A 27,037-nucleotide genomic window follows, 5' to 3' on the forward strand; every position below is an offset into this window, starting at 1 on the left:
TCTCCACATCGCTCGCTCTCCCCTACCCTGCTGCAGAATAAAACTTATACTGAGCCCGTCGTCTTCTCTAATGAGGATTTACTTCCCACACCGGAGGCATGCACCGCCATCTCCTTCGGTTGTGGACGCTATGACGACGACGTTTTATCCACCGCGGCCTCGGGGTCTGAGGACTTCGCGACTGACACTAGCCCTCTTCCTCCTAGCGGACAGGAGAGGCGTGTTTCCCCCTCCTACAGTGAGCTGTTGGATGTGGTTTCTCGTGCGGTGGGTAAATTGGGGCTAGACTGGGAGGTTGACAAGGCCGAGGCCCAACCTTCTTCCAAGCTGGACGACCGTTTTCTAACCAGTCGGACACCTACACAGCCCCGGAGGCCTTTGCCTTTTTTCCCGGACCTCCACCAGGAGGTTTCGAGGTCCTGGAAACAGCCGTTTTCGGCGCGGATTACTAACGCCGCGGTCGCGGATTTCGCCACCGTTTCTGATATGGCGAACCATGGCTATACTATGATGCCCCCGGTGGAAGAGACTCTCGCCGAACACCTTGCGCCTAGTTCGGCCGCGGCTTGGAAGTCTCGCCCCCTTCTTCCTTCGAAGGCGTGTCGAGTCACGTCTAGTTTGGTGGGTAAATCCTACATGGCGGCTGGTCAGGCGGCTGCGTCGCTCCACTCTATGGCGGTCCTTCAGGCCTACCAAGCGGAGTTATTGAAGGAATTGGATGAAGGTGAGGGCATCACACCGGAGGCAGTTAAAGAACTGCGTAGAGCTACGGATTTGGCGCTACGCGCTACCAAACATACCGCTCGTGCAGTGGGCCGTACTATGGCCGGTTTGATTTCGGTTGAGCGCCACCTCTGGCTTAATCTCACCGATATTAAGGAGAAGGATAAATCTTTCCTTATGGATGCCCCTGTCTCCAGGGATGGATTGTTCGGTGAGGCTGTCACGTCAGTAGTGGAGAAGTTCAGGGCAGCGAAACAGCAATCAGCCGCTTTCCGCCAGCTGATTCCCCGCAGACCCAGGGAGGTCGAACGCCGGCAAGCGCCCGCGCGTTCTCGCTCAACCTCCTCTCACCGCCAGCGAGCAGCCTCTCGAGAGGAACCCACACCCATGGCGCCTCCTCGTAAGGACTGGGGCCCTAGGGTTTTTCCTCCGGCGCACCAGCGTCAACGTAAGCGATTGAACCTGACCTCGACGGCTAAAGCCTCTCGTTCTCGGGTGCCGAATAGCAGCTCCTGATCTTTTTGCTGCTTGCCAGGGACTGTGCCCTCCGCTAGAGAGCGCTGTCGGACCGCTTTCGCGCATCCCACACTCTCATTGCAGTCCCCATGCTCAAACATTGATTGTCTCGCCGCTAACAGCGCCTCGAGCAACATTGGATCGAGCCGTAATAATAGACGCTCCCTCAGACACTCTGCGCAATCCTGCTTTTGGAGTTCGAGGGACGACTCAAGGACCCTGCACAAACGGCCCGTTTATGACGGCTCACACAGCCGCCGCTTTTTCGCTAGCGGCAGAGCCCGATGTTCCATCTGTTGGCCTAATTCCTGCCGTGGACACGTTTCAGGATTATACTCAACGGAACGCAACGACTCCGGCGCATACGCTTCCCCGGTGCACGAACACCACGGGTTTTTCGTGTCCGGTCGTTTTAACGCGTATGACGGCGTTGCTGGGAGCGGAAGTTTTGGAACCGCTAATATTGTTTCGGGCCGCGTGGGAACGCTTGCCCGGCATTCCTCAATGGGTGTGACGGTTTGTCACGGATACACCATTCAGTTTCGGAAAGGCCCGCCTCCTTTCCGCGGAATTCTTCCCACTACGGTGAAGTCTACGGAAATGGCGGTGCTGCGACAAGAAATGTCAGCTCTGCTGAGCAAAGGGGCTATAGAAGAAGTACACCCCTCTCAGATGGAGACAGGTTTTTATAGCCGTTATTTCGTGGTACCGAAAAAAGACGGCGGGTTACGACCCATTCTGGATTTACGCCGTCTGAATCTTGCACTCAGACCGAGCAAATTCAAGATGTTGACGGTGAAATCTATTCTGTCTCAGATCCGACCAAGCGATTGGTTTATTACGATCGATCTGAAGGATGCGTATTTCCATATTCAGATCGTCAAGAGACACAGGAAGTTCCTCAGATTCGCTTTAGAGGGCAAAGCGTATCAGTACCGCGTTCTTCCCTTTGGCTTGGCTTTAGCGCCCCGTACGTTCTCAAAATGCATGGACGCAGCTCTGGCCCCGTTGCGGCTCCAGGGCGTTCGTGTGTTGAATTATTTGGACGATTGGCTGGTGCTAGCGCAATCGCGGACTCAAGCACACTCTCACCGAGATCTTGTGCTGAATCATTTAAACAGCCTGGGCTTACGAACAAATTTCAAGAAGAGTGTTTTAACTCCCTCTCAACGGATAACTTTTCTTGGAATAGATCTGGACTCTCGCGCGATGACAGCGAAGCTTTCTCTCCCGCGCGCTCAGTCGATTGCGTCATGCGTGCGGCACTTCAAAGCGGGTCGCACGGTGACGGTGAGATTGTGCCTCAGGCTCTTGGGTCTAATGGCAGCAGCATCCCCCGTGATTCGTCTGGGATTGCTTCAAATGCGCCCCTTTCAGTGGTGGACGAAAAGGCGGAATATTTCACCCCGTTGTCTCCCGCATCGCACGATTTCGGTGACACGGCGGTGTGTGATGTCGCTAAAAATTTGGATGTCAACCGAATTTCTCCTGTCAGGAGTTCGATTGGGAATTTATGCTTTCCGAGAGACTGTCACAACGGACGCGTCTTTGACTGGTTGGGGAGCTGTGTGTCGAGGGCGACCAGCCCACGGAGTGTGGACAGCGGCTCAGCGCGGCTGGCATATAAACAGACTGGAATTACTGGCAGTTTTTCTGGCTCTCCAGTATTTCGCGGATCTGCTGATCGGCCGTCATGTGCTGCTCAGATCGGACAACACAGCGGTTGTGTCTTATCTGAACCATCAAGGAGGATTGCGCTCTCGCCCCCTGTGCAGGCTGGCGAGGCGTGTTCTTCTGTGGTCTCGGGACAAGTTTCTCTCGATCCGGGCCATTCATGTCCCCGGACGATTGAATTTCGGAGCGGATCTGCTATCCAGACAGGCTCTGGAACAGGGAGAATGGCGATTACACCCCCAGACGGTGGATCTTTTATGGCGGATATTCGGCAAAGCGAAAGTGGATTTATTCGCATCGAGCATGACTACGCATTGCCCGCTATGGTTCTCCCTACGCTCCCCATCGCCCCTGGGCGTGGATGCGTTAGCTCACAGCTGGCCCAAGACCAGTCTGTATGCTTTTCCTCCGATTCGTTTGATCCCAGCGGTATTATGCAGAATACGCCGGGACAGAGTGGAACAGCTGCTGCTGGTGGATCCGCGATGGCACACGCAGCCGTGGTTTGCGGATCTGATCAGTCTGCTAGCGGGCTCTCCGTGGGAGATTCCCATCAGACAGGATTTATTATCACAAGCACAGGGGCTGATTTGGCACCCGAGGCCAGATCTGTGGAAACTGTGGGCGTGGCCACTGAGCGGAGTGCGTTAGTATGTCACGGTCTTTCTGTTGAAACTACTGAGACTATATTGAGTTCTAGAGCAGCTTCTACGAGACGCTTATATGCTTTCAAGTGGAGACTGTTTACAACCTGGTGTGGTAATCATAATGTGGATCCAGTTTACTGCCCAGTGGCTTCAGTGCTGGAGTTCCTCCAGGAGCGTTTCTCAGATGGCGTTACACCAGCCACTTTAAAGGTTTACGTGGCAGCCATTTCAGCTTACCACGAATGCATAGGCGGTGCCTCTGTGGGGCGTCATCCATTAGTTTCTCGTTTCATTCAGGGTGCGCGACGGCTGAGGCCTTTCCGCCCTGTGCGAGTTCCTTCATGGGATTTATCCATTGTGTTGTTAGGTTTGTCAGGGCATCCGTTTGAGCCCTTGGAGACCGTATCGGATAAAATCCTGACACTGAAGACACTTCTTCTCATGGCTTTATCCTCCCTCAAGAGAGTTGGGGATTTACAGGCTCTTTCTGTTTCACCCTCATGCATGGAATTTGCACCAGGCTCTGTAAAGGTGCTGCTGCGGCCCAGGCCTAACTATGTTCCTAAGGTCGCATCTAACCCTTTTCGCTTTCAGCAAGTGGTTCTGGAAGCTTTTTCACCTGCCGGGGCCGGGTCAGGAGATCTAAGTCTTTGCCCTGTGAGAGCTTTAAAGACTTATGTGGATCGCACAGCCCCTTGGCGTGGATCTGACCAGCTGTTTGTCTGCTTTGGACATAAAAGTAAGGGCCATGCAGTTATAAAACAGCGCATGTCCCATTGGCTGGTGGAGGCAATTTCTTTGGCCTATGAGGCGCGCGGACTCGCTTCGCCCTTAGGGGTTAAGGCTCATTCCACTCGAGCTGTAGCTTCTTCTCAAGCTTTTCTCAGTGGCTCTTCTATGGATGATATCTGTGCTGCGGCAGGATGGTCCTCACCGAGCACTTTTATCAAGTCCTACAGTCTGGATGTGAGGATGGCCCCTGGCTCCCGGGTTCTCTCCGCTTGAGCAGTTGCTTCCTCGGATCTCAGTTATCAGGTACGTCAGGCGTTTTGGTATATCGTTCCCATACGTGGTGACGTCACCGCAGCATCGAAGTGACCTATGATAGGGAACATCTCGGTTACGTATGTAACCTTGGTTCCCTGAATAGGGAACGAGATGCTGCGGTTCTGGCCGTTCCGTACCTTGATAACTCTTCATCTTCAGTCATGAAATCTGAGCGAAATGGCGCGCTGCACCCAGGTATATCATGCGCGCGCATGCGCAGGGTGGTGCTATGCGCCATTTGGCCAATAGGATTGGCGGGATGGTATAGGGCTTCAGACATTCGTCACACCAGAGGTGTTCCCATACGTGGTGACGTCACCGCAGCATCTCGTTCCCTATTCAGGGAACCAAGGTTACATACGTAACCGAGATGTTTTTTAAAGTTGTCACATGGAAGTGCATGACAGCCTACAACCAAATCGCAGTTCATGTCAAGTACTCATCTGTCTCGTTCATGTGGAGAATGTTCTGTTTGTTTGTAATTAATACATCTATTTCATTTCATCAGTTTGCTACTTGCACTTTTGCCTGTAATTTTTTCCTAGTTTGCAGAAGCACTTCTAATAGGGGAGACTTGAATTTTGTCAAGTTATACATGTTTAACAAACGACACATTTTAGGGACTCTCAAGGTAAAATAAGAATATAATAAAATGCGTAATAGTTGTATGCTTATTTACTTGGAGAATCGCCTACCTACTCAGATAATCTAGAAAATCTAGTGTTTCAGTGACAACGCACTAATATTTTCGATTTAACGCGAAACAGAAAACTCATTAATATTCATGTATGCTCCGCCAATACGCAGAAAACGTATTTCAGAACACCCGCCTACAATCTTAATCAGGTGACATTTTGTATCCATCTGATTGGCACACCAGATTAGTCAATCATCTTCAGTGACGACGCTTCTTAATCTCCTTCTTCTTAAAGTCAAATTCATGTATTTGTATACCGTTTTAAAACGCATTATAAAATTATTCCATCTTCTAAGTAAAAAAACAGGCTTTTGAAATAATTTATTTGTCGAGGAACCACCTACGTCACGTGACGACAGCAAGCGCGGGCATTTCGGAAGTGGCGCGCGAGACAGACTACTCTCATCAAAAGGGTTCTGTTTTTCAAGGTAGGGACATTTATGATACACTGCTTTGTGAAATATATGTAAAAATCTTTTTTTAAAGGAAATGGCAAATGTATTGTTTGTACTTAGCTAACCAGTAAAGCAAGCTAATGTAGCTAAATGCAAACGTTTAACAAGTAACGTTACGTTAATGTTAACTAGTTTTAACGACTCTTGAAATTCAAAATACTCACGGCAACGTACACACTTGCAGTTAAGGCCACTTTGAGTTTAGCTGTCTTTGAGGTATTGGTCATGACTGACTCTCTGAAACTCTTAACTGCTGATTGGTCTCCTACAGTAATTTTTTTTCTTGAATATAATTCAGTTTTGAATATCTCAATATTTACGTGTGTTTTGCTATCAGTTAGTATGTTACGTTGTTTACAGACGTTCGTGACGACTGCTTTTTACAAACCTGTTAGCCGTTTTTCACGGATAAATAACCACAACGAAGTAAATAACGTTAGTAAGTTAGCTGGTCATCGGTCAATTAGTCACTTCCAACTGTAGCAGACGAATGTGTGTGTCTACTTGGCTATACTGTGTCAAAATGTTACCCAACTGGAAGTATCTAACTAAGAACATGCACAAGTAAAAGTAAAAATAATTGTACCTGTTTCTTAGCTTTTTAAATTGACTGGTGAAACTTAGATGAACAAACAGAGCAAAGCAACCTGTTTATTTGTAACCAATAAGAATCTGTTTTATGTTACCTGAAGTTGTTAAACTTTGAAATCTGCCACAGCTAATTATAGTTGTTTGGTCTTTGAATATAGCTTATACAGGCCATTACAGGTGTTATGAGACCATACAAATACTCAATTTCAATAGTTCATATTCGGTTTTGAATGTAAAAAATATAAAAATGATATTTATGTAGAGTTATTTATAATAAGCCTTAGAAACAATAGAAATCCTCATTTAAATAGGTAGCTAAATGAATGTGAGTGTGTAAGTTCAGTTATGGGTCTGTAAGATTATATTTAGAGTGGTTTCTGAAAGGGTGTGACAAACTTTTGAATGGTAGTATCATATGTGTTTGTGTTCCAATTTGCACACAGTACAGTTATATGCAACATTCACCTCAGTTGGGCCTTCTCTTCGTAAATACATAATTCGGGCTCGCTAAAATGTCTTTTGACCATCTGCCTTAGGATAAGGGAATATCTCTGACGTGAAAGTCAAGTTGACATAAGCAGTCATGCTGGATGGAGCTCAATTTGTTGAGGCGTTGTCACGATTGGGTTACCCACGGGCGTCTGTGCTGAAAGGTTCTGAGTTTGACTGGTTATTTGAAACAGCACCAGATAACCTACACCTTTTAAGTGTTGTCTGCAACCGACTGAACCGCAGCAATGTTGTAACGCCAGAAGAATTGCAAGCATACAAGGCACTCCAGGAGTCCGGTAAGCCCATCTTGGATGAGGCGACACTGGGTGAGCTGCTTAAAACCTGTTTGCCTGTAGATGGAGGTGTAGTGTCACGGAGCAGTGCTACGCTGAGTGGAGAGGGAAATGTAACAATTGAGGGTCTCGAGACAGAACTTCAAGCTCTCTGCAAAGAGAAGCAGCTAAAACAACGCAGACTCAATAAGCTGCAGATGCTGGCTACCAACTGGGGTGCGAACTCCTCTGCATCCCAAGCATTGCTGCAGGAAGGAGGGAATAGAGTAAAAGATGCCAACTCTGCCTTGGCAGCTGAAAATGCATACACAAATTCAGCTGGGGAGAACCTGTCAAAGGAGACGACCAAACTGGCTGGATTTTTCCAAACCGACACTTATTCTGTAAGGAGTGAAGATGGAGCTGCTCCACAATTAGTTCCTCAACCAAGGACCCCAGTGCTCCTCTCCCAGTTGCCTCTAGAGCCTTTCCTCCAGCAACAGGAGCAATTCACCAAAGTATTGACTTCCTACACTCAGCGTCAGTTCTTTCAGGGCATCTCAGACATGATGGAGACCTCCACATCCAATCACTGCCAGCTGACCAATCTGAGCTGTTGCAGTGAGAATGAGGAAAAAGAGGATGAGGGACTAGTGGAGCTCAGGAAGAAGGAGATGGCACAACTGCAGTGGGCATATATAGTGGCCCAATACCAGCTGGTGAAAGAGAGGGCAAAGGAGCATGGCGATAAAGCAGCAAAAGAGTGGCTCATCCAGCAACTAAACAGCAGCACAGAGGTGAATAATAAACAAAATTACAGTTTCCATGATTGGTTTATAAATGTCTATACAGTGCCATAGAACATTTTAAGTGTAACATTATTGTTTGTTTCTTATTAACATGGTTAATATTTATGACAATTATGTAATTACATTCTGCATTCTACATTTTTTTTTAAAGAAATGTATTAATAATTTTATTTTTTTAATCAAAGTTGCATTAAGACATACTTTGTTAAAGCTAATTTCTAATTCAAATGCTTCTTTTTCTAATTCTTTTACAGTAAAAATACATTTTAAAATATATTAAACTTTTACAATATAATAATTCATATTACTGTTCACTGTATTTTGATAAAATAAATCAGCATAACAAACTTTCAAAAAAATTAAATCTTGCAAACCCCCAAATTTGTAACAGTAGTGTACATAGATTTTTAGTAAAATAATTTGTTCAGTAATAAAATGATAAACAATTTAAAATCATCTCAATCTCAGTTCATATTTGCAACCTAGGTCAACTTCTACTGGTATGGCAAAATATCTTTAATCTGTAGTTATTCATCAGCACTGTGATGTTACTGGAAATTTGTAGATGTGTGAAACAGCATTTTAACAATTTTCTATTCTAACATGTGCCAAAGCAAAAAGATTTCATCCCTTGAATTGAGTAAACCTCTAAATGTGTCTCATTTTCATTCCCTTCCTCTCGTAGTCTTTGTGCTACTCACAGGCAAGTAGACTTGAACCTGATCTGCACTCTGAAATCCTTTCAGTTCAGTCTGAGATTCAGTCCCTTCTGTTAGACCCAGTCCGATCTGCATTACGAGACTGTGCCCGCCTCCTTAATATCCCTGTGGTGCGTGGTGACCTCGCTCTTCAGTTAGCCAGACAAAATTACTACACCTCCAGGCAGACTGAAGTTCGCGACCAACTTCTTCGTCAAAAGGCCTTCTTTGAACTTGTGCGTCTGGCCCAGGATGCAGAACTCCTTATGGGGAAGAGGGTGATGAAACAGCTTGATGAAATACTGAAGAGCCTGGAGGGGGCAGCAGAAGCTGCTGCTCAGAGAGAAAACATTCTGACACAACCTCACTTAACTCAAGTCCCTTACCTTGGTTCTAATGCTAAACAACAGGTCATCACCTCCAAGGACTCAGCCTTTAGCAGGTAACCCACCGTGAATGGGGAGAAGTTTTGTACTATGTAATGCAGCTTGGGTTCGTAAGACTATATCTTCATCTTCATCTATATCTATGTGTTCTATATGTTCATCCCTCAGGCTCCTGCAGATGCTTGAGTTGGGTAAGGCCCCCGTGGAGAAAGAGGATCCATTCCAAACCTACAGTAGACTGGAAACAGCAGCATTTAAACTACAGGAGGATTTGGTCACTGTACAAGAGGCTTTGGATGGGGCCAGACGAGAGCAAGCCTATACTGGAGCTCGTTTAGAAAGTGACCGAGATGCACTCGACCAAGTGGCATACTCGGACATTGTGCAGCCTCTTCTGAGGCCGCAGGTATGTGCTACAGCCACACCTGCACTGGAGTTCTGCCCTCATGCACAGGTATGTCTTTCTGTTCTTTTCTTCTCAATCTCACTGCCATTTTCAACATCATCCTTTGTGAATCCCAAGAACCGTGAGCAAATTTATCATCAAATTTATGACTTATAAAATGCATGCACCTCTTAGTGGCTGATCGTAATTGTTTGGTGGTGGGGTTTTTGGTGATTTTATTCACTGCTGTTTTAAGATTATATGGGCCAGATTTACTAAACAGGGCAAATTAGCGTGAGACTGCAAGCCCTTAACAGCACAGATGGCAGTGAAAAGTTTTGCAGATGATCTACAGAAAATTTTCAAATACAGCATGCTCATATCCATAATGAACAATACAATTTACTAAGAGTAGCTCAAATTAGCACAGGGTCACAAACAAGCAGAGCCAGTGATAATCAGATGCAGGCAATCCACTAACAATACAGGAGCGTAATGATTAATGATTAAGACATGCTTTTTTGGGTGTTAATGAAAAAATGTTAAGGTAGTACTGCAAACCCCTATTAATTTAATTGCTCTTCTCCAATACATTTTGCACCTGAAGGGTAAACTTCTACAACTGCAACAAGGTTAGCCACAAAAAAAAAAAAAAGGATTTTTCAATCCTTTAGTACATACTGACAGTATTATTATTAATTATTTTTTTTTTGGATTTCAAAAGAGAGTTTGCACTGATTTGAGCTCTTAGTATATCTGGCCCTTTTGTGTTTTCATTCTTAGTGAAAAGGTTTAAAATTGTCTATGGCTTGTGTTTTCTTTTGTATTACTGCAGCACCTCACTCTATGTTGAAACACAATTTATTGAACTGTGATATTTCTAGTTCTCTGAAGACACCCTTAAAGCTTTTTTTCCCCTTAAAGTTACTCCTGAAAAAGTTGCATTAAAAATGGATCTAAAACATTTACTTTTTAGTTTGATCTATTCTTATATTTTTACCCTGGATTTGCCATAAAAATAGATATAGCAGCTGGAATGACATTTAAAAAAATGATATAATACATTTTAATGCCTAATATTTTACTCTTCTTCCCAAGCCAGTGGTTCTCAAACCTGCCCTGGAGTACCCCCTGCCCTGCACATTTTGTGTGTCTCCCTCATCTGTCACACCTGATTCAACTCATCACCTCATTAGTGGAGACTGCAAGACCTGAACTGGCTGTGTCCAATATAGGGAGACATACAAAACATGCAGTGCTGGGTGTACATCATAGAGCGGTTTGAGAACCACTGAAGTAAGCGTTCAGTGTTAAAGTGCCCCCATTATGGATTTTTGAAAATTGCCCTTCATGTAGTGTGTAAAACCCCTCTAAATGAATGAAAACATCCTGCAAAGTTTTAAATCTGAAAGCATCGCATTTGAATCATTGGAACAAGTTACATTTAAAACGAATCCCAAAGTCATATCTTGTATATTGCCTACTAGGGGTGGGTGATCTGACAAAAATCTTAGATCATATGATAAATTTTATATCTCGATAACGATGTATATCTTAATATAGTTATTTTTTCTTTTAATAAGTTTTTTTTTTTATAATATTAAGATTTGATACCATAGAATTTTCATAATCCTTGTCACCAATGTCAATATCAAACTAATACAAAAAAACAACCTCACTGGAGATACACAAACAGTCAGTGATGAAATAAGAACAAGAAACTAATTACAAGCAATAGGACAAAAACTACAAGACATACATTGTGTAAATCAATTGGTCTTCACTGTGTAAGTATATATATATATATATATATATGCATAATCATTAGGATCATTTATTTTCTTCTTCTATATTCTAGTTACAAAAGTGATTTAGTCAATAGCAGCGACAGATTTTCATGAATGGCAGACAGGACGAATATTGGATGGCTTCCCCTTTAAGACTGAAGTACAGATCTAATATACTGTTACATATGAGCTTTGTTTACATTACCTTAAGACCTAAATTACTGTGTTCAAGAGGATACTTGCATTTGGACGCATGTAACTGTTTATGCAATCGTTTAAAGCCAATAAAGCGGCAAAAATGCTCACGAGCTTCACAAGAAACTGAGACAGCGCGCGCATATAGCTCTGTTGTTTGTGTTTCAACAGCCTAAAGTTTTCATGACCACACGAACAGCAACGTGACGTGAGCTTGCACATGCTGTTATTCACGCGTCTTGCCTGCATCCCTGTGTAATGCATGTAAGAATGCCGTCATTCAAATAATGAAAACATATTGCCGTAAACTGTACTTTGCAGCACCACGAAATAAACGATAGAGCACAATATGAATCAATAGACTTAATTTTTATCGAGCATTACAGCAGGATTCCTCAAATCTTGCCATGGAAGACCAATGCGCTGCAGAGTTTAGCTCCAACCCTGATCAAACTTACCTACCTGTGATTTCTAATGATCATGAAGACATTGATTAGCATGTTCAGGTTTGTCTGATTAGAATTACAGCTAAGCTCTACAGGAAAGTGGATCTTGTGGGCCATATTTGAGGATCCCTGCATAACAGGCTCATGATGAAATGAAATTGAGGCCAATCGGACCAATCACCACAGATTAGCGTCACGCAAAGTTTTTAAACAAATAAGGTAAAAATAAATGCATATGAATGGAAACCTGTTGTTGGGGACTCCAAAACCAAAATATCAACCTTTCATAACCCATAACAGAGGCACTTTAATAAGGAGTTCATGTGTAGATTGGGTTATGTGTATTTCCATAACATATCAAGCAGAACAGGGATAATTGAAAGTTGTTTAACTCCAACCTTCTTTCTCCTTGCTCTTTGTCTCACCCTTTCAAACTATTTTACACTGTACACACTGTCATGTACATGCCATTTCCCTTCTTTGACTTTTACTATGCCTGTCACACTTTCTGCCTGCTTCTGTACTTGGTACCTCCTGCTCTCTGTCTGATTTGTTTTCCACCCACTCTCTCTGTTTAGGAGCTCACAATAGTTCTTGACGAGTTGGAGGTCAAGCAGAAGGCCTTGTATACATCTCTTCAGGACATAGTTGGGGACTTGAAGTCCAAACGAGGGAGGCTTGAACGCAGTGCCACCCTGAGGAGAGAGAGGGAACTGTATGTTTATTTCCATCTGGACCCAAGACTGCTCAGTAGAGCAGTGAGAGATATAGAGGCTCAAGCAAGGGTTATGTAGAATCAGAACAAAGACTTTGTCTACTCCAGCCAACAATACAGGGGTCCCTGCTTCAGAAATAATTAATGTTATATGCAGATAAGTACATGGACCATTTTTGCTTCTGTTATGGAGCTCCGAAGGTTTAATATACAATTTTTTTTTTCTGATATCTGCTAAACGTTCATGTTCTTTAGGCATGTCATATTTGTATTTAGTACATACAATTTCACGTCAATTTGCATTTTTCAACAAATGTTGTACTTCACCTTGTATATATTACTTATAGTTTGTTGGTGATTAACTTGTATCTTTGTAAATAAACAATTTGTTATCGCAATGTTTCAGCAAATCTTTTTTGTGTGTGTTTTAAATGTTTTATGAATGCAGTTTGATTCTTTGCCGCAATATATTTAAGAATTTTCAACTCATTAAATAAGACCACTTGAAAAGCACCAGGCGACTAAGTGTATTATCATTTGATAGATCTGAGTTGACTGACAGACATGGGAACAATGGTTTTCCACACATACATTGTGTTGTGGAAGAGTATGACCAGAGCCAATTATGTTGCATGTGCATGTTTGTTCCCTTTGATGTTAGATATGAATCTAGCACCTACTTAGATTGGACTGCTGTTTTTCTGAATGTGTGTCTACAGGGTTAAGACAGACTAGAAGAGCAGCAAAAGATGGAAAGCTACCTCTCCAGCAGTCTGAACACAGCACCTCTCTCTGCAGCAGCACAGAGAGTCATAGCAGCCCTCCGGGTCCAGTATGTGCACAGAACAGACAGAAGCAGAGCTAGTGAGTCAGAAACAGAATATTCTAACAATATTATTAACTTGAGGCAAGTTATGGCCAACAGGAAGCTGTATAATATTGGGTATTAACACTCAAGTTCAAACTTTTGACCTAGGCTGGGTGACTTTAAGAAAGACTAGTTCACAAACAGGTGTTAAAAATGGTTTAAATGTTTTTTTTTTTGTCTGAGGGAATCTTTAACTATTAAAAATTACAGGTTTATCTGGTAGAGGTTTCGGACTGTCTCAGCAGCAGGGCAAAGATGACAGAAATCAAGATTTGTTTGCAGGGAAAAACAGGTGAGTAATACCACTGATACAGCATCTACAGTAATCACAGTAACCGTTTTTATTTAGATATTTGCTGTGCATATATTAAGCCAACAATAATGTAAAGTACACATTACTTTGTGTACACTGTAAAATATAGTTGAGAAAACGTAAAAAAAGGCAACTTGTAGTAAGACTTTTGATTTCTCTCAATAGTATTTTAGTTCTTCTCAGTAAAGACAGTTTAGCCAATGTGAATTAGTTTGTTCATGCAATGCTGATGGTCAGCAACTGAAATAACAATGTTGTTGAGGTAATTTATTTTTTTCTGTGTCTTGGAATAAAAAATGTGTATAAAGTCACTACATTATTAATTTTATGATTAGTTATGAATGACAAACCTAAATGAATAACTAAGTTTAATATGTAGACAACATTGTCTTTGCTTATATAATAACAACTTACAATACTAAGATAGCCAGAAAAAGGATATAAATAGTTGTACATACTCCAGGTCTTAAAACTAGACACACAAACCTCAGGAACAGTGACAACAAATGCAAAAAAATAAAAAATAAAAATTTGCTCAGTACGTCGAAGTACAAAAAGTAACTAGCAATAATGACGACAACAAAAAAGTTTAAATAAAGTCAGCAATCCACAAAACAATAATCCAATAACAAGAACGGCATCATTTATTCATGCTAGGAACTCACAAAGCCTTAACATTTCACCAATATGAAATTCTTTGTTCAGACAAGTGTTTGACTGGTTGGGACAACATTTGGGATAATCTTGTATAGTTTTATCACTTTATCTTTTTGTCTTTAGAACCTGGGATTCCAATGATCTGGTGCAAGATTCAAACCATTTCAAGTTAAAGGATGTGACCAGTAATGAGAAGTTTGCACTGTACTCTGCTGGTGATATGATAAAGCCCAATGTCCAGCCTTATATCCCAGTAGCACAGGGAGAAGATAGTTTACATATGTTCCGCTTAAATACTATTGGGAGCCCTCAGGCTAGACCAGACTTTATGACAGAAGCAGAGGACCATAGACTGACCTTCAGGAAGAGGAGTTTGATTCAACCAGCAAGCCCCTCTGAAAAAGACCCAGTAGGCTGTGATCAACATGAGGCTCCTCCAGTAAAGAAGTTCAGCTTTGGGCAGCTTACATTTCCTACTAACAACTGTCATCCAGCATCTGGAGAAAAAGAAAAGAGGATTAATATTGTGGACAAGCAACAGAAGCCTCGACAGACAGAGTTTTGGAGTTGTCGATCGGGGTTGACCGCAAAAGATAGCTGCGAGTCTGTTTTTGAAGACATCTCAAAAGAGGCCAGAGCTGACCAAGCTGTGTTCATACAAGTGCGGCATAGTAATCATATGTCAAATGTAGAGAAACCAACATCTAAGTCTGAGGACCTGGAGAGCAGCCATTACTGGAAAAACAGCAAAAACTCTGAATTGTCACTTCCAGTGGAAAGCTGTGTACATTCTGAAATATGTGGAAGTGTCTCTGTCATTGAATGTGTGCAAGACATACCTGTTAGTTCAGGTGAAATTCAGGACTCAGTGGAAGAAAAAGAAGACAGTGGCTGTGAAAGACGAACGATTACCAAGAGCAGAACAAGTAAGTACAAGTGCTAGATGGTCTTCTAGACTGTACAAATACATATTTTGAAAAATCTTCATATTGCAGACCTTCTTAGGGTGGCCATATGCGCCGTTCGTACGTGAAACGTCCCAGCCAGGTTTATAGCTCCTTATGCTTTCGAATCGCTTTCACGAGTTTGTTCATTCATTTGACTTGAAGCATTGTGGAGCATCTTTTTTTATTTGTGCGCAGTGACCCTTCAGGTCAATCGAATGAACAAACACGTGCGCATATTTGCATCGCTTAGATCGTTCCCTCTAGATCTTACCTTCTAAAATCCTGGCCAGGACGTGTCCCATATGGCCACCCTAGCCCTACTATTTCACATATAAGCCATTTTCCTAGTCCAGGGGCAGGCAAGATTGGTTCTAGAGAGCCACAGTCCTGCAGAGTTCAGCTCCAACCGTGAAAAAAAAAAACTTCACCTGCCTGTAGCCTTAGTAATCCTTAAGACATTGATGAGTTTGTTCAGGTGTGTTTGATTAGGGTTGAAATTGAACTCTGCAGGACTGCGGCTCTCTAGGACCGAACTTTCCTAACCCTGTCCTAGTCTGTCTGCCTTTTAATCATCTACAAAACGCAGTTTAAATGGTTTAAGTGGCATATTGGTTTTAAAAATAAATTTTGTGCGTGTCAGCTACATAAAGCTTATGATGCAACAAACAGACACTACTCAATGGGCAGAAATGAGATGCATGCATCCACATGCCACTGACAATGCTTCGACACTATTCACTCTTTTTATCATCAACACAGATTCTCCCCAGCCAGAAGAGAATGCATTTCTGATGCCTGTTGGAGAGCGAGATGGAAAGGTGGAATCCACTGTACCCCAACCCAGTGATGGAGTGCAGCACAGCATCCAGCCCCACTCTCAAGTAATGTACTCACTCCAGTGCTAAGAAGACAGTCCTTCTCTCAGATGATATGTCATCAGAGATGTGTTTGTCTGATTTTATTAACTGAAACTAATATTATAATATAATAAAATAATAATATAATATTTTTTAATGTTTAGCTTTTGCTAGGGGTGTGCAATACGGCATTGTTTGATCGTGGATGATAAAATTGTCTCCACGATCTGTTTTTGGAGAAATATTGTAATAACGTGCTACAGTGCACATTCAGTCAGCTGCAGTTCTGGCACTTCTGGTTCAATATACTGTACAACGCAACATACACTCACAGCAGTATTAACTCAGTGAGAAAGTTACACTTGCCGCGGTTAAACATTTAATTTGCATGCTTTCAATGCGCCTTTCCAGTGCCCGTACACCTACAATGTGCACGCACACTAAAATATTGTCATATAGCGCCTTAATGTGCTAAGATATGTATCGCGTCAGATTGCACTAATATTGTCAAAATACATAAGGTTTATACATGAACACAGTTGCTTCTGTCTAAATTGAAAGTAAAAGTGAGAGAAAAATGGATGTGTGCCTGTATATTAGATGCGTGCAGCTCTTAAAGAGCATTGCTAAACATACTGTGGACTGTAATTAAAGAGATTGTTCACCCTAAAATGTAATTTCTGTCATTATTTAGTCACATGTTGTCCCAAACCTATTAATTTATTTCTTGTGCTAAACATAAAATAACATATTTTGAAGAATGTGGGTAAACAAACATAGCTGGTCCCTATTTAATTTAATAATAGAAATGATCAAATAGATAACATTCAACAGAAGAAAAAAAAAAAAAACTTATTCAGGTTTAAAACCTGATAATGAGTAAATGATGGTATAAAAATAAAACACTATGACAGAATTGACAGACAGAAGAATCTTCTTGACCGAAGAACTTTAATACAGTTGCTGTAATAATAATCAGCTTACAATTGTTGTATATGTGATATTTTTGCCATATCACCCACCCCTAGCTTTTGCTAACAATGCGCTAAATAGATTTTAGAAAGGAAGAAATAAGATTGTGAAACTCTACTAGCCCACAACTTTGACAAATCTTTAGACCTATAAATTCAGTTTCTGCTTGCTGTTTTTTCTCTCATTTGTTTATATATATATATATATATATATATATATATATATATATATATATATATATATATATATATATATATATATTAGGGCTGTCAAAATTAATGCATTGACGCAAATTTATTTTAACGGCACTAATTTTAGCAAGGCGCACGCATTTTCTATTTGACCCATGGCCTAGCCCGTGGTTGGAGAAATGGAGATGCACAGTGTTGCCAGGTTAATGACTTTGCAGACACTTTTATTGACTTCTTTTATTTATTTTTTTAAGCGCCTAGCAACATAGGAGCATCAAGCTTTCAGATACTATGTTGCTTCTCTAATTTTACTTAAAAGTATAGCCGAAATCACAGCACAGCTATTGTCTTTATCTGATGTGTAGCTGATTTAATCGGACGACGGCTTGATTGCCAGGGTTTTTGTGCAGAGTAACACCTTGGAAGGGAAAGCTGGTTATGAAGTCTTAATGGATTGCATCTCAGTCACTAGTTCATATTCATTCTGTTGTCTGACAACAGAAACCGTAACATATATAAAGTGAAAACTGTTTTATTGAGAATTTAGCAGCATCAAAAACAGTATGTGGGCTAAGAGAGGCAAACAAATTTAATAATAAATTAAATTTTGCATGTTCAGAAAAAGTGAGCAGTCCTGTCCTGCGAAAAAGTAAACCGATTTGTGTTAGTAAATGTAAAGAATTAAAGGGATCCTTGTATTTCTATGTTCTTTTTTCATGTGTTGAATAGACATGAACAGGTTATTTGAAAAACATTTATGACCTGGAAGACCTTCATGCTCTGTTGCTTATTGTTTCACTAGTAATAAACATTACTAGTGAAACTTTGTGGAATTTGGCTCTTTGGGTTGTTCAGCACCAATCTGAACTGATCGAATCTTAAATTGTCTGATTCGCTCTGATAGCCTACAATGTCCTGACCTTATTCGGCAAACAACTTTTATTCTACAAGGTGTACTCTTTAAAACTGTTAATAAGAAAATGCAGCACAGGAAAAAGTAGTCTTTAAGGGATCAGTTATGAGGGTCTCAGAGTGGTGCCATTAACAGCACACATTACATTGTTGGAATAAATATGAAGCATCAATCTGCATTTATGTAAAAAAAAGAAAAAAAAAAAAGAAGAGTTCTTCCTCAGGTTTTTGAAGTACAGAGCAGCAGAGTGATGAGGTGAACAAGTACTGAAAATAAGTAAGCACACAGATACAGTGCAAAGGACAGCATCATTTCACCTGCTTACAGACTTAAATAGACAAAAAACACTAAATTCTAGATGTTCTAAAAATAGCATGAACATTAAAAAGCCTCACTTATCTGGGGATCAGTTATCTAGTGTGCTAGAATGTTTTGAGCCTGAATACTTGTAGTTTTATTTGAACTCCTTTCAAGGTGAAACAGCCTACTAATGAATAATGGAAACATCCTGCTGCAGATGTCTGTTACGTAAAGAATCACAGGGGTCATTCAGAGGTTGAGAAGTACCAGACGAAGACTTGTTCTAGCTGCGATAAAAGTGTTGGTGCATCAGCCTAAAAACTACTTTAGAAAGCTTTACAAGTGACAGCCTGGGAACTATGTGTACATATTCTGTTATTGAAGCCTTTTTAAGCTGATTTGCCTGGCACTGACAGCCAAACTCTGAATAGGAGGATTGTGTGTGGATGGCTGTCTGCTGCTGATTTAAGCTTTTTGAAGTTATAAATTTGGCTTTATTTGAATTGTGTGTAAAATTTTCTTCAGATGTAATAAAAGCTCATTTGAACTCAAATGTCCTTGTCTTTAACTTCGCTTGCATTTGTTGTCTTATGTTGTATGTTGTCACATACAGGCTGGTGAGATGAAATCATTTCCAAAGCATAAATGGGAACCCCTTGGACCCTCACAGGAAGCTCCTAAGATAATTTCATCACAGGAGTTGCGCAAAAAGACACTCAGAGCCCTCAGGTTCCCCTCACAGCTCTTCCACAAGGCAAAAGTAAAGGGCTCAATAAAACTCCTAAAACCAAAACATCCACAGCCTAACGTCAAGAGACAAAGACATCCTCTCCGACCACAGAAAGTATTAAAGAGACAAGGATGCAATAAACCAAATCACTCCAAATCCCCCAAGCTCTCTGATCCAAGACTTTCAGGATCCAAACGAAGAAATGAAATGCCTTCTGAAACAGACAGAAAAGAAGATGGAACCACTGCAACCACTAAAGGGGCCTTTAGTTTGACCTCTGATCACAGGGTGTGTGACACAGGCCATCTCTCACAAGAGGAAAGACAGTGTTTGTTGGAGGAAGCAGGAAAAGTCAAAGCATTTGTTGTTACCATGGTATACCAAGATGGCACCACACAACTGGACCCAGAACAGGTGTGTTTACAGAGTCACTAGATGATATTCATTGAGCTAAACTATTAAGCTTTGGCTGTACTAATTTTGGTGGATATAATGTACACTACTGTTTAAGGCAGAATGGTTACTGCTTAAATAAAGGGGATGATCGTTTGACACCGAAGACTGGATTTAAAAAAAAATTCAGCTTCACCATTGCAAGAATGAATTACATTTAACATATTTCCAAACAGAAAACTGTTATGTTAAATTGTTATAGCATTTCAGAATGTTAAAGTTTTGCAGTATTTTTAATCATATAAATCCAGCCTAAGTGAGCTTGAGACTTCTATCCAAAACATAATTTTTTAAAAGATTAAGATTTCATACAAATTATGCTGCAAACTGAATGTCATATGAGTGTTACTGTATGTGGGAATTAATTGTCAGATATATTCAATGTCTCTCCTAAAGAAGCTGCGCCCTTCAGTGTGTGGCCTGCTGGTTCTGCTAAAGAGGGAATTGGATTCAGAGGGACCACAGGACAAACCACCAGAGAGGGTTTTGTACCTCAGACTAGAGCAGGCACCAGCTTGGGCCCAACAAGACTATACACAAAAGCAGGATGCCTTTACCAGGTGTGTTTTTGTTTGGAGGGGAAACGAGAAGAGACAGAGAGGTATTTACTATACATGTAACTGCTGTCCTCGTTTACAAGTAGCATTACTGAATCGTTTTCCTTTAATGGGATACTGGTACAAATGTAATTTGGAATTGAGTGTAGGTGGTGTTCAGTGTTTTTTACTTTGTATCTGTATGTCTGTGCGTCCTTAGAGAAATGCTCATGCAGATGATGTGTGACACAAAGCCATTTGTATGCTTTAAAGCTAAAGACCTGCTTCGCACAGCACTGAAACACTTCAGCAAAGACTTGAGCTGGAAACAAGGTGGCATGCACACAAAGTTTGAATTTTATCACTGACTATTTAAACAGTTACCGTGTTATATAGAATAGGAACTAAAAAAATCACTACATTTGAAAATCAGGATATAAACAATGTTTTAGGACATATTGTATTAAAACAGCAAAAAGTTTATTTGAAAAGTGTGAAAATTCTATATTATATTCTAACATAAATATTTTATTTACTAAGTCAATGATTAAACAAGCAAATATGTGACATTTATTTTAACTCATATAAACTTATATAGTATAAACTTACATAGTAAGTCATGTTCCTGCTTATGTTGTAGAACACGAGATGCTCTTAAAATCATAAGAAATTGTAAATACATTAATAGTAATGTTAACATTACCATTAAATATGAACTTTTAATGTGGGTACAATAGTAATGTGGGTATTATATTTTTCTGTGAAGTGTTGGAGTGTCATGTGATGGATCCTCAGATTGCAGCATGGCTTTTAGATCCTGCCGATTCTGCGTCCTGCTTTCAGACCCTGCTTTACAAGCACTACTCTCATTCAGTTACGTCCACATCACTGCAACCTGTGCTTGGGCAAGCCAAGGTCAGATATACACACTTGATTCAACAAATGATGTTCAGAAAAGACTGCAGCAGTGTGTCTGAAATTCGACTTTGAAATTACACTTCTACAGTGGCATTCTGCCTTTCTTTACTGCTTTATCAGGTGACACAAGTGATCTCAAACTTGTCTCTCTTATACAATCTAATGGTGGAACTACATAACAAGCTTCAGGTAATTTAAAATGAATCTTCTCTAAATAAAGCATTATGTACAATGTTTCTCTGTTTTCTCTTAATTTTTTGTTTCTTTGTCTATAGACTCAGGGGCTGTGGCAGCTCTATTCTGGCATAGAACAAAAGATGATTCCAATTCTAGCAGGTCTGCGCAAACAGATTATAGATATAAAAAGTGAATGATTTAACTCAGAATGTCATTGCATTTCCCTGATTTATTAATTTCATGGTATAATTTTCATTTATTTTCATTTGCATTTATTCATTTAGCAGATAATCATATATAATTAATGATATGAATTATAATATGATTCATATATTCATATTATAATATAATATTAATTATAATATTATAATATAATCAGAATCAGAATAATCATGAGTTTATTTCAGTTTTTACTTAAAACCTTTTTAAACTTCTTTTTTAATGTCACTGGCATTTCTTTTTCCATCACTGTATGTTGTTTAGCGTGAAATTTTGAAATCACCACAATTGACACTATATGATTTTTGCCAGTTGTTTCAGATGCTGTCAAATGCATTTTCTTGCTTAATCATGTAATTTGTGAGTTAGGCACTGGAATGAAATTTGAATTAACATATTTTTCTAATTCTTTAGTTACTAAATCGATTGAATAAACCTTTAGTACAACACATTTATTCATCATATCTTTAAACGCTGTTTAAGAAGGGAGTTATAAATCACTGTCTTATGAATTATATTTAGACTTGCATTTACAATAAAGCCAATACTTTTGACTTGCTGCATTAACCCCCCCTCCCCCCCCCCCCCCCCCTTAGTTATGGAAAGCTATAAAATGCATGTGGACAAGGAGGCCATGAAAAATACTTCGGAGTTGCTAGGGGTAAGAGTGTGTCTATTATGATTCTATAAACAGCCGTAAACCATGATTTTCTCAGGCTGTCTTCCCTGAGGAAGAATTCTGTTGTTTGTAGTTAATATTAATGATTAGATCTACCACTGCTGGCATCTGCTTTGTTAAAAATAACATTACCATTTCCTTTCATATCTCTTGGCTTTTTTCACAAGTTCACATATATATTGTTTTCTTGAGTGCTTTGTGTATGTTTATTTCATAAACTCCTGCGCTCTTCACATTTCCTCCTCTTCTATTATTCTTCTGCTTTGTACATCCCTCTCATCCTCCCCCAGTTTTCCCAGAAGAAGGGAATTTATTAATTAAACACTTCAGGATTATTATCTGTGGGTTGTTACTGTACCTTCTGTATTTGAACATGTCCAATTGTGCAGCAGCACCCTTCGAACAAGTTTCTCTCTTGTGCTCTCTCTCTTTCTCAGTCTAAGCTAAAGCAGTTAGAGCAGGAGGCTCACCAGGCTGCAGGTCAGAAGTTCTTGGTGTCCAGCAGTGCACAGCTCAGACTGGTCAGTGTTTTTGAAAGTCTTTTGATACTTTGCTAGCTATCTGCCTTGATATCATTTCTGGGCATAATCATAGATGCCCTATGATGGCCAAAAATATTGTCTATTAGGTAGGTTTTGTTGTCCCTTATTTGTTGATAGTTACTGTAATGCAATTAGAAAAATTTATTACAAACCTCCTCTTTTTTCAGATCCTATTTGAGAAGCTGCGTTTACATGAAATTTGTGAAAATAAAAAGCTCCCCAAAACAATCAAAAAACAGCAGTCCACATCAGAAACAGCAGTGAGTACACATTTAATGTCCTTATATGTGCAAACAAACATGAGGTGTTCACATGAACGTTATTGTGGTTACACTTTATTTTAAGGTGTCCTTTTTACAGTGTAATTATATTTAAGCACTGACTAATATTAATTAACGGCATATACCTTCTATAGGATAAGGGTTAGATTATGGTTTGTCATGTAACTCTGCATATTATTTAGACATTCTTGTATATCTAAGAGTGTGAATGTTTTTTTATTTTTTTATTTACTCATCACCTATGATTCTTTTACCTAAAATTGAAAGTCGAATTTATCAGTTTTAATTCAGTTTCTGACTTTTTTGCACTCTATTTTAGCTATTACAACTACAGAAGCTGCATCCACTCCCAAAAATCATACTTGAATACAGACAGATTCACAAAAACAAGACTGCATTTGTGGATGGCATTTTATCTTGCATGAGCAAGGTGAGACATTTGACATACAGAATTTTAGAAATCAAATTTTGCACACTAGGTGGCAGTACAAGAGTGTCACAGTTGAGTCATTATTTTGACCATGTTTCTGTTCTTTTTCCTTTGAAACATTCAATTAGGTTTCATAACTGTAGGGCTTAAAGTTCTCTGGCACTGTGACGGATTTACGACATGCAACGTTTGGCTGCGGAAAAAAAAAATCCTACGTACATAAAAAAAAAAAAAAAATTCTTGTTTGCCTACTAGTGGTATGAGCGGAGCAGCTTTCACTCTCAACCAAACTATATATGACTGCCAGAACATATTAACTGGGATTTTTTAAAAGATCATGTTCACATATGATATATTAAAGATTTAGTTCACCCAAAAATGAAAATTATGCCCTCTGGAGTTGATTAACGCGTACTGTATACGTGTTATGAGTTAACTTAAATTACACTTTCAGTTTTGATCGTACAGATAAGAGCAACACATCAGTCGAATCTGTAAAGGGTCTACTTTTTTTTTGCATACAAACATAATAACAGATCTTTGTGCACTTATAAAATAAAGATAACAAACAAGGTATGCTGTCTGCAGCCTTTGTCTGCGTTGATCTTCATTTACAAACACGTCATTAAAATGAACTTTAACTCAGTGAATACTCAACTGAGTTGAGAGATATATCTATAGAAAGCCTGACATGTCTACTTTTAAACTAAACAAGTACTGCCGAAAACAAATATTCTGATAAAGTAATCCATATGAAAACAACACAATGTCCGTTTCTCACATCTCCCTTCATTATCTTCTAATGCGACCACGCCCATGCACTGAACGTACTTTTGAGATATCATAATGTTTCACTTGAAACACGTGGCTTGAAAACGCCCATACATCAGAAGACAATGCAGCGAGACTGTACTTTAAGTTTTTTGTCAGTCAAACATATTTAAATTGAACACTTTTTTTTTAATATGTAATAAAATTTGTGCTGTTAAGTGTTATCACCATACTGCCATGATGTTATGCAAAACATTTTGTTTTACGTGGATATTGTAATGCGAGTGATGTAGGCTATAATAAATAATAATTTGGCATTCAAATACATCGCGAATAAGGAAACATTAGATTTTTTGTCGAATGAGAGACCCAACATTGGTTTGTTTCATTTTAGCCTAAATGAATTTGTTTTGGCTTGTCATTTATGTTGCTATAACTTCTTATAGGCTATTTTATATTCCTGTTATTTTTTAAGGATACTGTTAATTGAAGGGATTTGTTGTGGAGTGAGGGGAACTAAAAAGCATAGCTATATTTACAGTGTTTATTATAATGTTTGTAAACATTTTGCGTCGGCATTAGGCCCATTTCTGAATGAAATAATAAAATGTAACTTATAGGCGACATTGTTTTTCTTTTCTCTCTAAAAACATAATTTTATACATGTAGCATAGCCTATTTTAGCAATGCATTATCAAATGTTCCCTCCTTTATTTATTTTATTTATTTATTTATTTTAAAACCTTTTGAATGCTACTTAAATGACTCAAGCTGACAGAATTAACATATTATCATTGTTTAGTAAATTGTGTGCTTTTTTCCTCTTTCTCTGCTTCTCAGACATTTATTTCTTCCACATGGAATCAGACAAGTACAGTGAGTGGCAGACTGTCTGCTAAACATCCTGTGAGTGCTTCTAATTTGCCCTTTCAGTTCTCAATCACATGCCTGTTTACTATTGATCTTTCCTCCCTATTCTCTCCTTCACTTTTCTAGGTGTTTTGTCATACTGTGTTTCTCTTTGACACATGCACACACTCCTACTATTTTTTATGAAAAAAGCCCCTCTGAGACTGGTATACAACTATTTGCTGATCCATTATGTTGTACCATTCCTCCTCTCTTGCTCACTCTAATGTTGAGAAAAATCGATAGATCATCTCTAGGTCTGTCTCAGGGTCCAGAATTCACTTGCTGAATGATTTACACTGTTGCAACACTACACAAACACACACAGAGAACACTGTCCTCTAATAATATCTCAAGATAAAATTTTTATCCATCATTCTTTCTTTAGAATAATTGGGCTTTAATTGATTTTTTAATTGATTATTTGGGGCTCTAAGACATCCCTCACACCTCACACTTGTCACATACATTTATGAATGATCTGTGTCTCATTCATGCTGTATTCATTTAAGTCACCTCTGGGGGTTTGTCCAGTTGAGTATTGTAACTTTAACCACTGCGTTTAAAAATTCATTTCCACTGATGAGCTAGCATATAAATGAGCTTCATTAGCTGCTAGGACTAATTGAGAAAAATCATCGGCCATTAATTGCAGCCTAGGGATAGATCATCCTCAGAGTTCAAATGATGCAGAATCATACTGAATAACTTTGATATTAAAGTTGAAATTCGCCTGCATTTCCCTGTTCGGCTTAACTTTATAATACTTCTGTTTCTCTGTGTTCCAGTGGGTGAGTTTAGTTTTTTCACTATGTCATCAAACCAGCAGGCATGCCCCTACAATTTTGCCTTTCGTACTTTACTTCTTTTCCTTCTCTTTCTTTTTTACAATTATTCATGAGCAAGACTAAGCCACAAGCTTTCAGGCAATCTGGATTTAAGAAGGATTAGATTCAGTTCTTCATAGCTGATTTTTGTGCTATATTCTGTGTATTTTGTGAGCCCTTCAGATGTTAGATGTTAATAAGGCTTTGTATGTGTATTTGATGGGTTATGTGTGTACACTGCCGCTCGAAAGCTTGTGCTTGGTAAGATTTTTTTTTTAAAAAGAAATTAATACTTTTATTCAGAAACCGTTCATTAAATTGTTCAAAAATAAAGACGTTTGTAATTGTTACAATAGATTTTGGATTTCATAAATGCATTTCACATAAATGCTATTCTTTTGAACTTACTTTTATTCAGAAACCATGCATTAAATTGATCAAAAGTAAAGACATTTGTAATTGTTACAATAGATTTTGGATTTCATAAATGCATTTCACATAAATGCTGTTCTTTTGAACTTTCTGTTCATCAAAGAATTTTCAAAAACAAATGTATGTTGGCTTCCACAATAATATTATGCAGCACAATTGTTATCAACATAGAATAACAATATGAAATGTTTCTCGAGTACTAATTCAACAAGTTAAAATAATTTCTAAAGGATCATGAAGACTCAAGTAATAGCAGCTTTGCCATTACAGGAATAAATATATTTTTAAAATATATTAATATAGAAAAATGTTATTTTAAATTGTAATAATTTTTCACAATGTTACTTTACTCTTTTTACTGTGTTTTTGATCAAATAAATGCAGTGAAGCTAAGAAACCTAAAAAAAAAAAAAAATCATACTGACATAAAATCTTTGAAAGATTGTTCATGCGCGTTATAGCTGTGTATCACCAGCAAAGTCATGATATGAAATGTATCACAATACAGAGGTCACGATACGATAAGTATCACAATATGTGAAATGAAAAGTGAAAGTGACATTCAGCCAAGTATGGTGAC

At 39.5% G+C, this 27,037-nt stretch overlaps 1 protein-coding gene across 5 annotated transcripts in view; it reads left to right on the top strand.

The window, feature by feature from the left end:
• The first annotated feature begins 4,992 nt into the window (after nt 1-4,992).
• Nucleotides 4,993-27,037, top strand: part of LOC127962124 (DNA polymerase nu-like) — a 60,348-nt gene continuing 38,303 nt past the window's right edge. The window contains exons 1-16 of one of the 5 annotated variants that reach the window (XM_052561594.1): nt 4,993-5,732; nt 13,255-13,399; nt 13,614-13,695; nt 14,497-15,299; nt 16,080-16,201; nt 19,167-19,697; nt 20,136-20,296; nt 20,493-20,605; nt 21,039-21,187; nt 21,311-21,379; nt 21,466-21,526; nt 22,183-22,247; nt 22,703-22,786; nt 22,975-23,067; nt 23,408-23,518; nt 25,130-25,195. In XM_052561594.1, the coding sequence (XP_052417554.1) occupies nt 13,285-13,399; nt 13,614-13,695; nt 14,497-15,299; nt 16,080-16,201; nt 19,167-19,697; nt 20,136-20,296; nt 20,493-20,605; nt 21,039-21,187; nt 21,311-21,379; nt 21,466-21,526; nt 22,183-22,247; nt 22,703-22,786; nt 22,975-23,067; nt 23,408-23,518; nt 25,130-25,195 (2,625 nt within the window). In that variant the 5' untranslated portion in view covers nt 4,993-5,732; nt 13,255-13,284. Of the gene's footprint in view, nt 5,733-5,754; nt 5,976-6,886; nt 7,912-8,608; nt 9,064-9,175; nt 9,462-12,398; nt 12,934-13,254; nt 13,400-13,613; nt 13,696-14,496; nt 15,300-16,079; nt 16,202-19,166; nt 19,698-20,132; nt 20,297-20,492; nt 20,606-21,038; nt 21,188-21,310; nt 21,380-21,465; nt 21,527-22,182; nt 22,248-22,702; nt 22,787-22,974; nt 23,068-23,407; nt 23,519-25,129; nt 25,196-27,037 lie in introns of those variants that run through there. The other 4 variants (XM_052561593.1, XM_052561597.1, XM_052561595.1 and 1 more) reach the window with 4 other exon arrangements.

This window comes from Carassius gibelio, chromosome B7, assembly GCF_023724105.1.
Source record: "Carassius gibelio isolate Cgi1373 ecotype wild population from Czech Republic chromosome B7, carGib1.2-hapl.c, whole genome shotgun sequence".
NCBI classification, from domain to species: Eukaryota; Metazoa; Chordata; class Actinopteri; order Cypriniformes; family Cyprinidae; genus Carassius; species Carassius gibelio.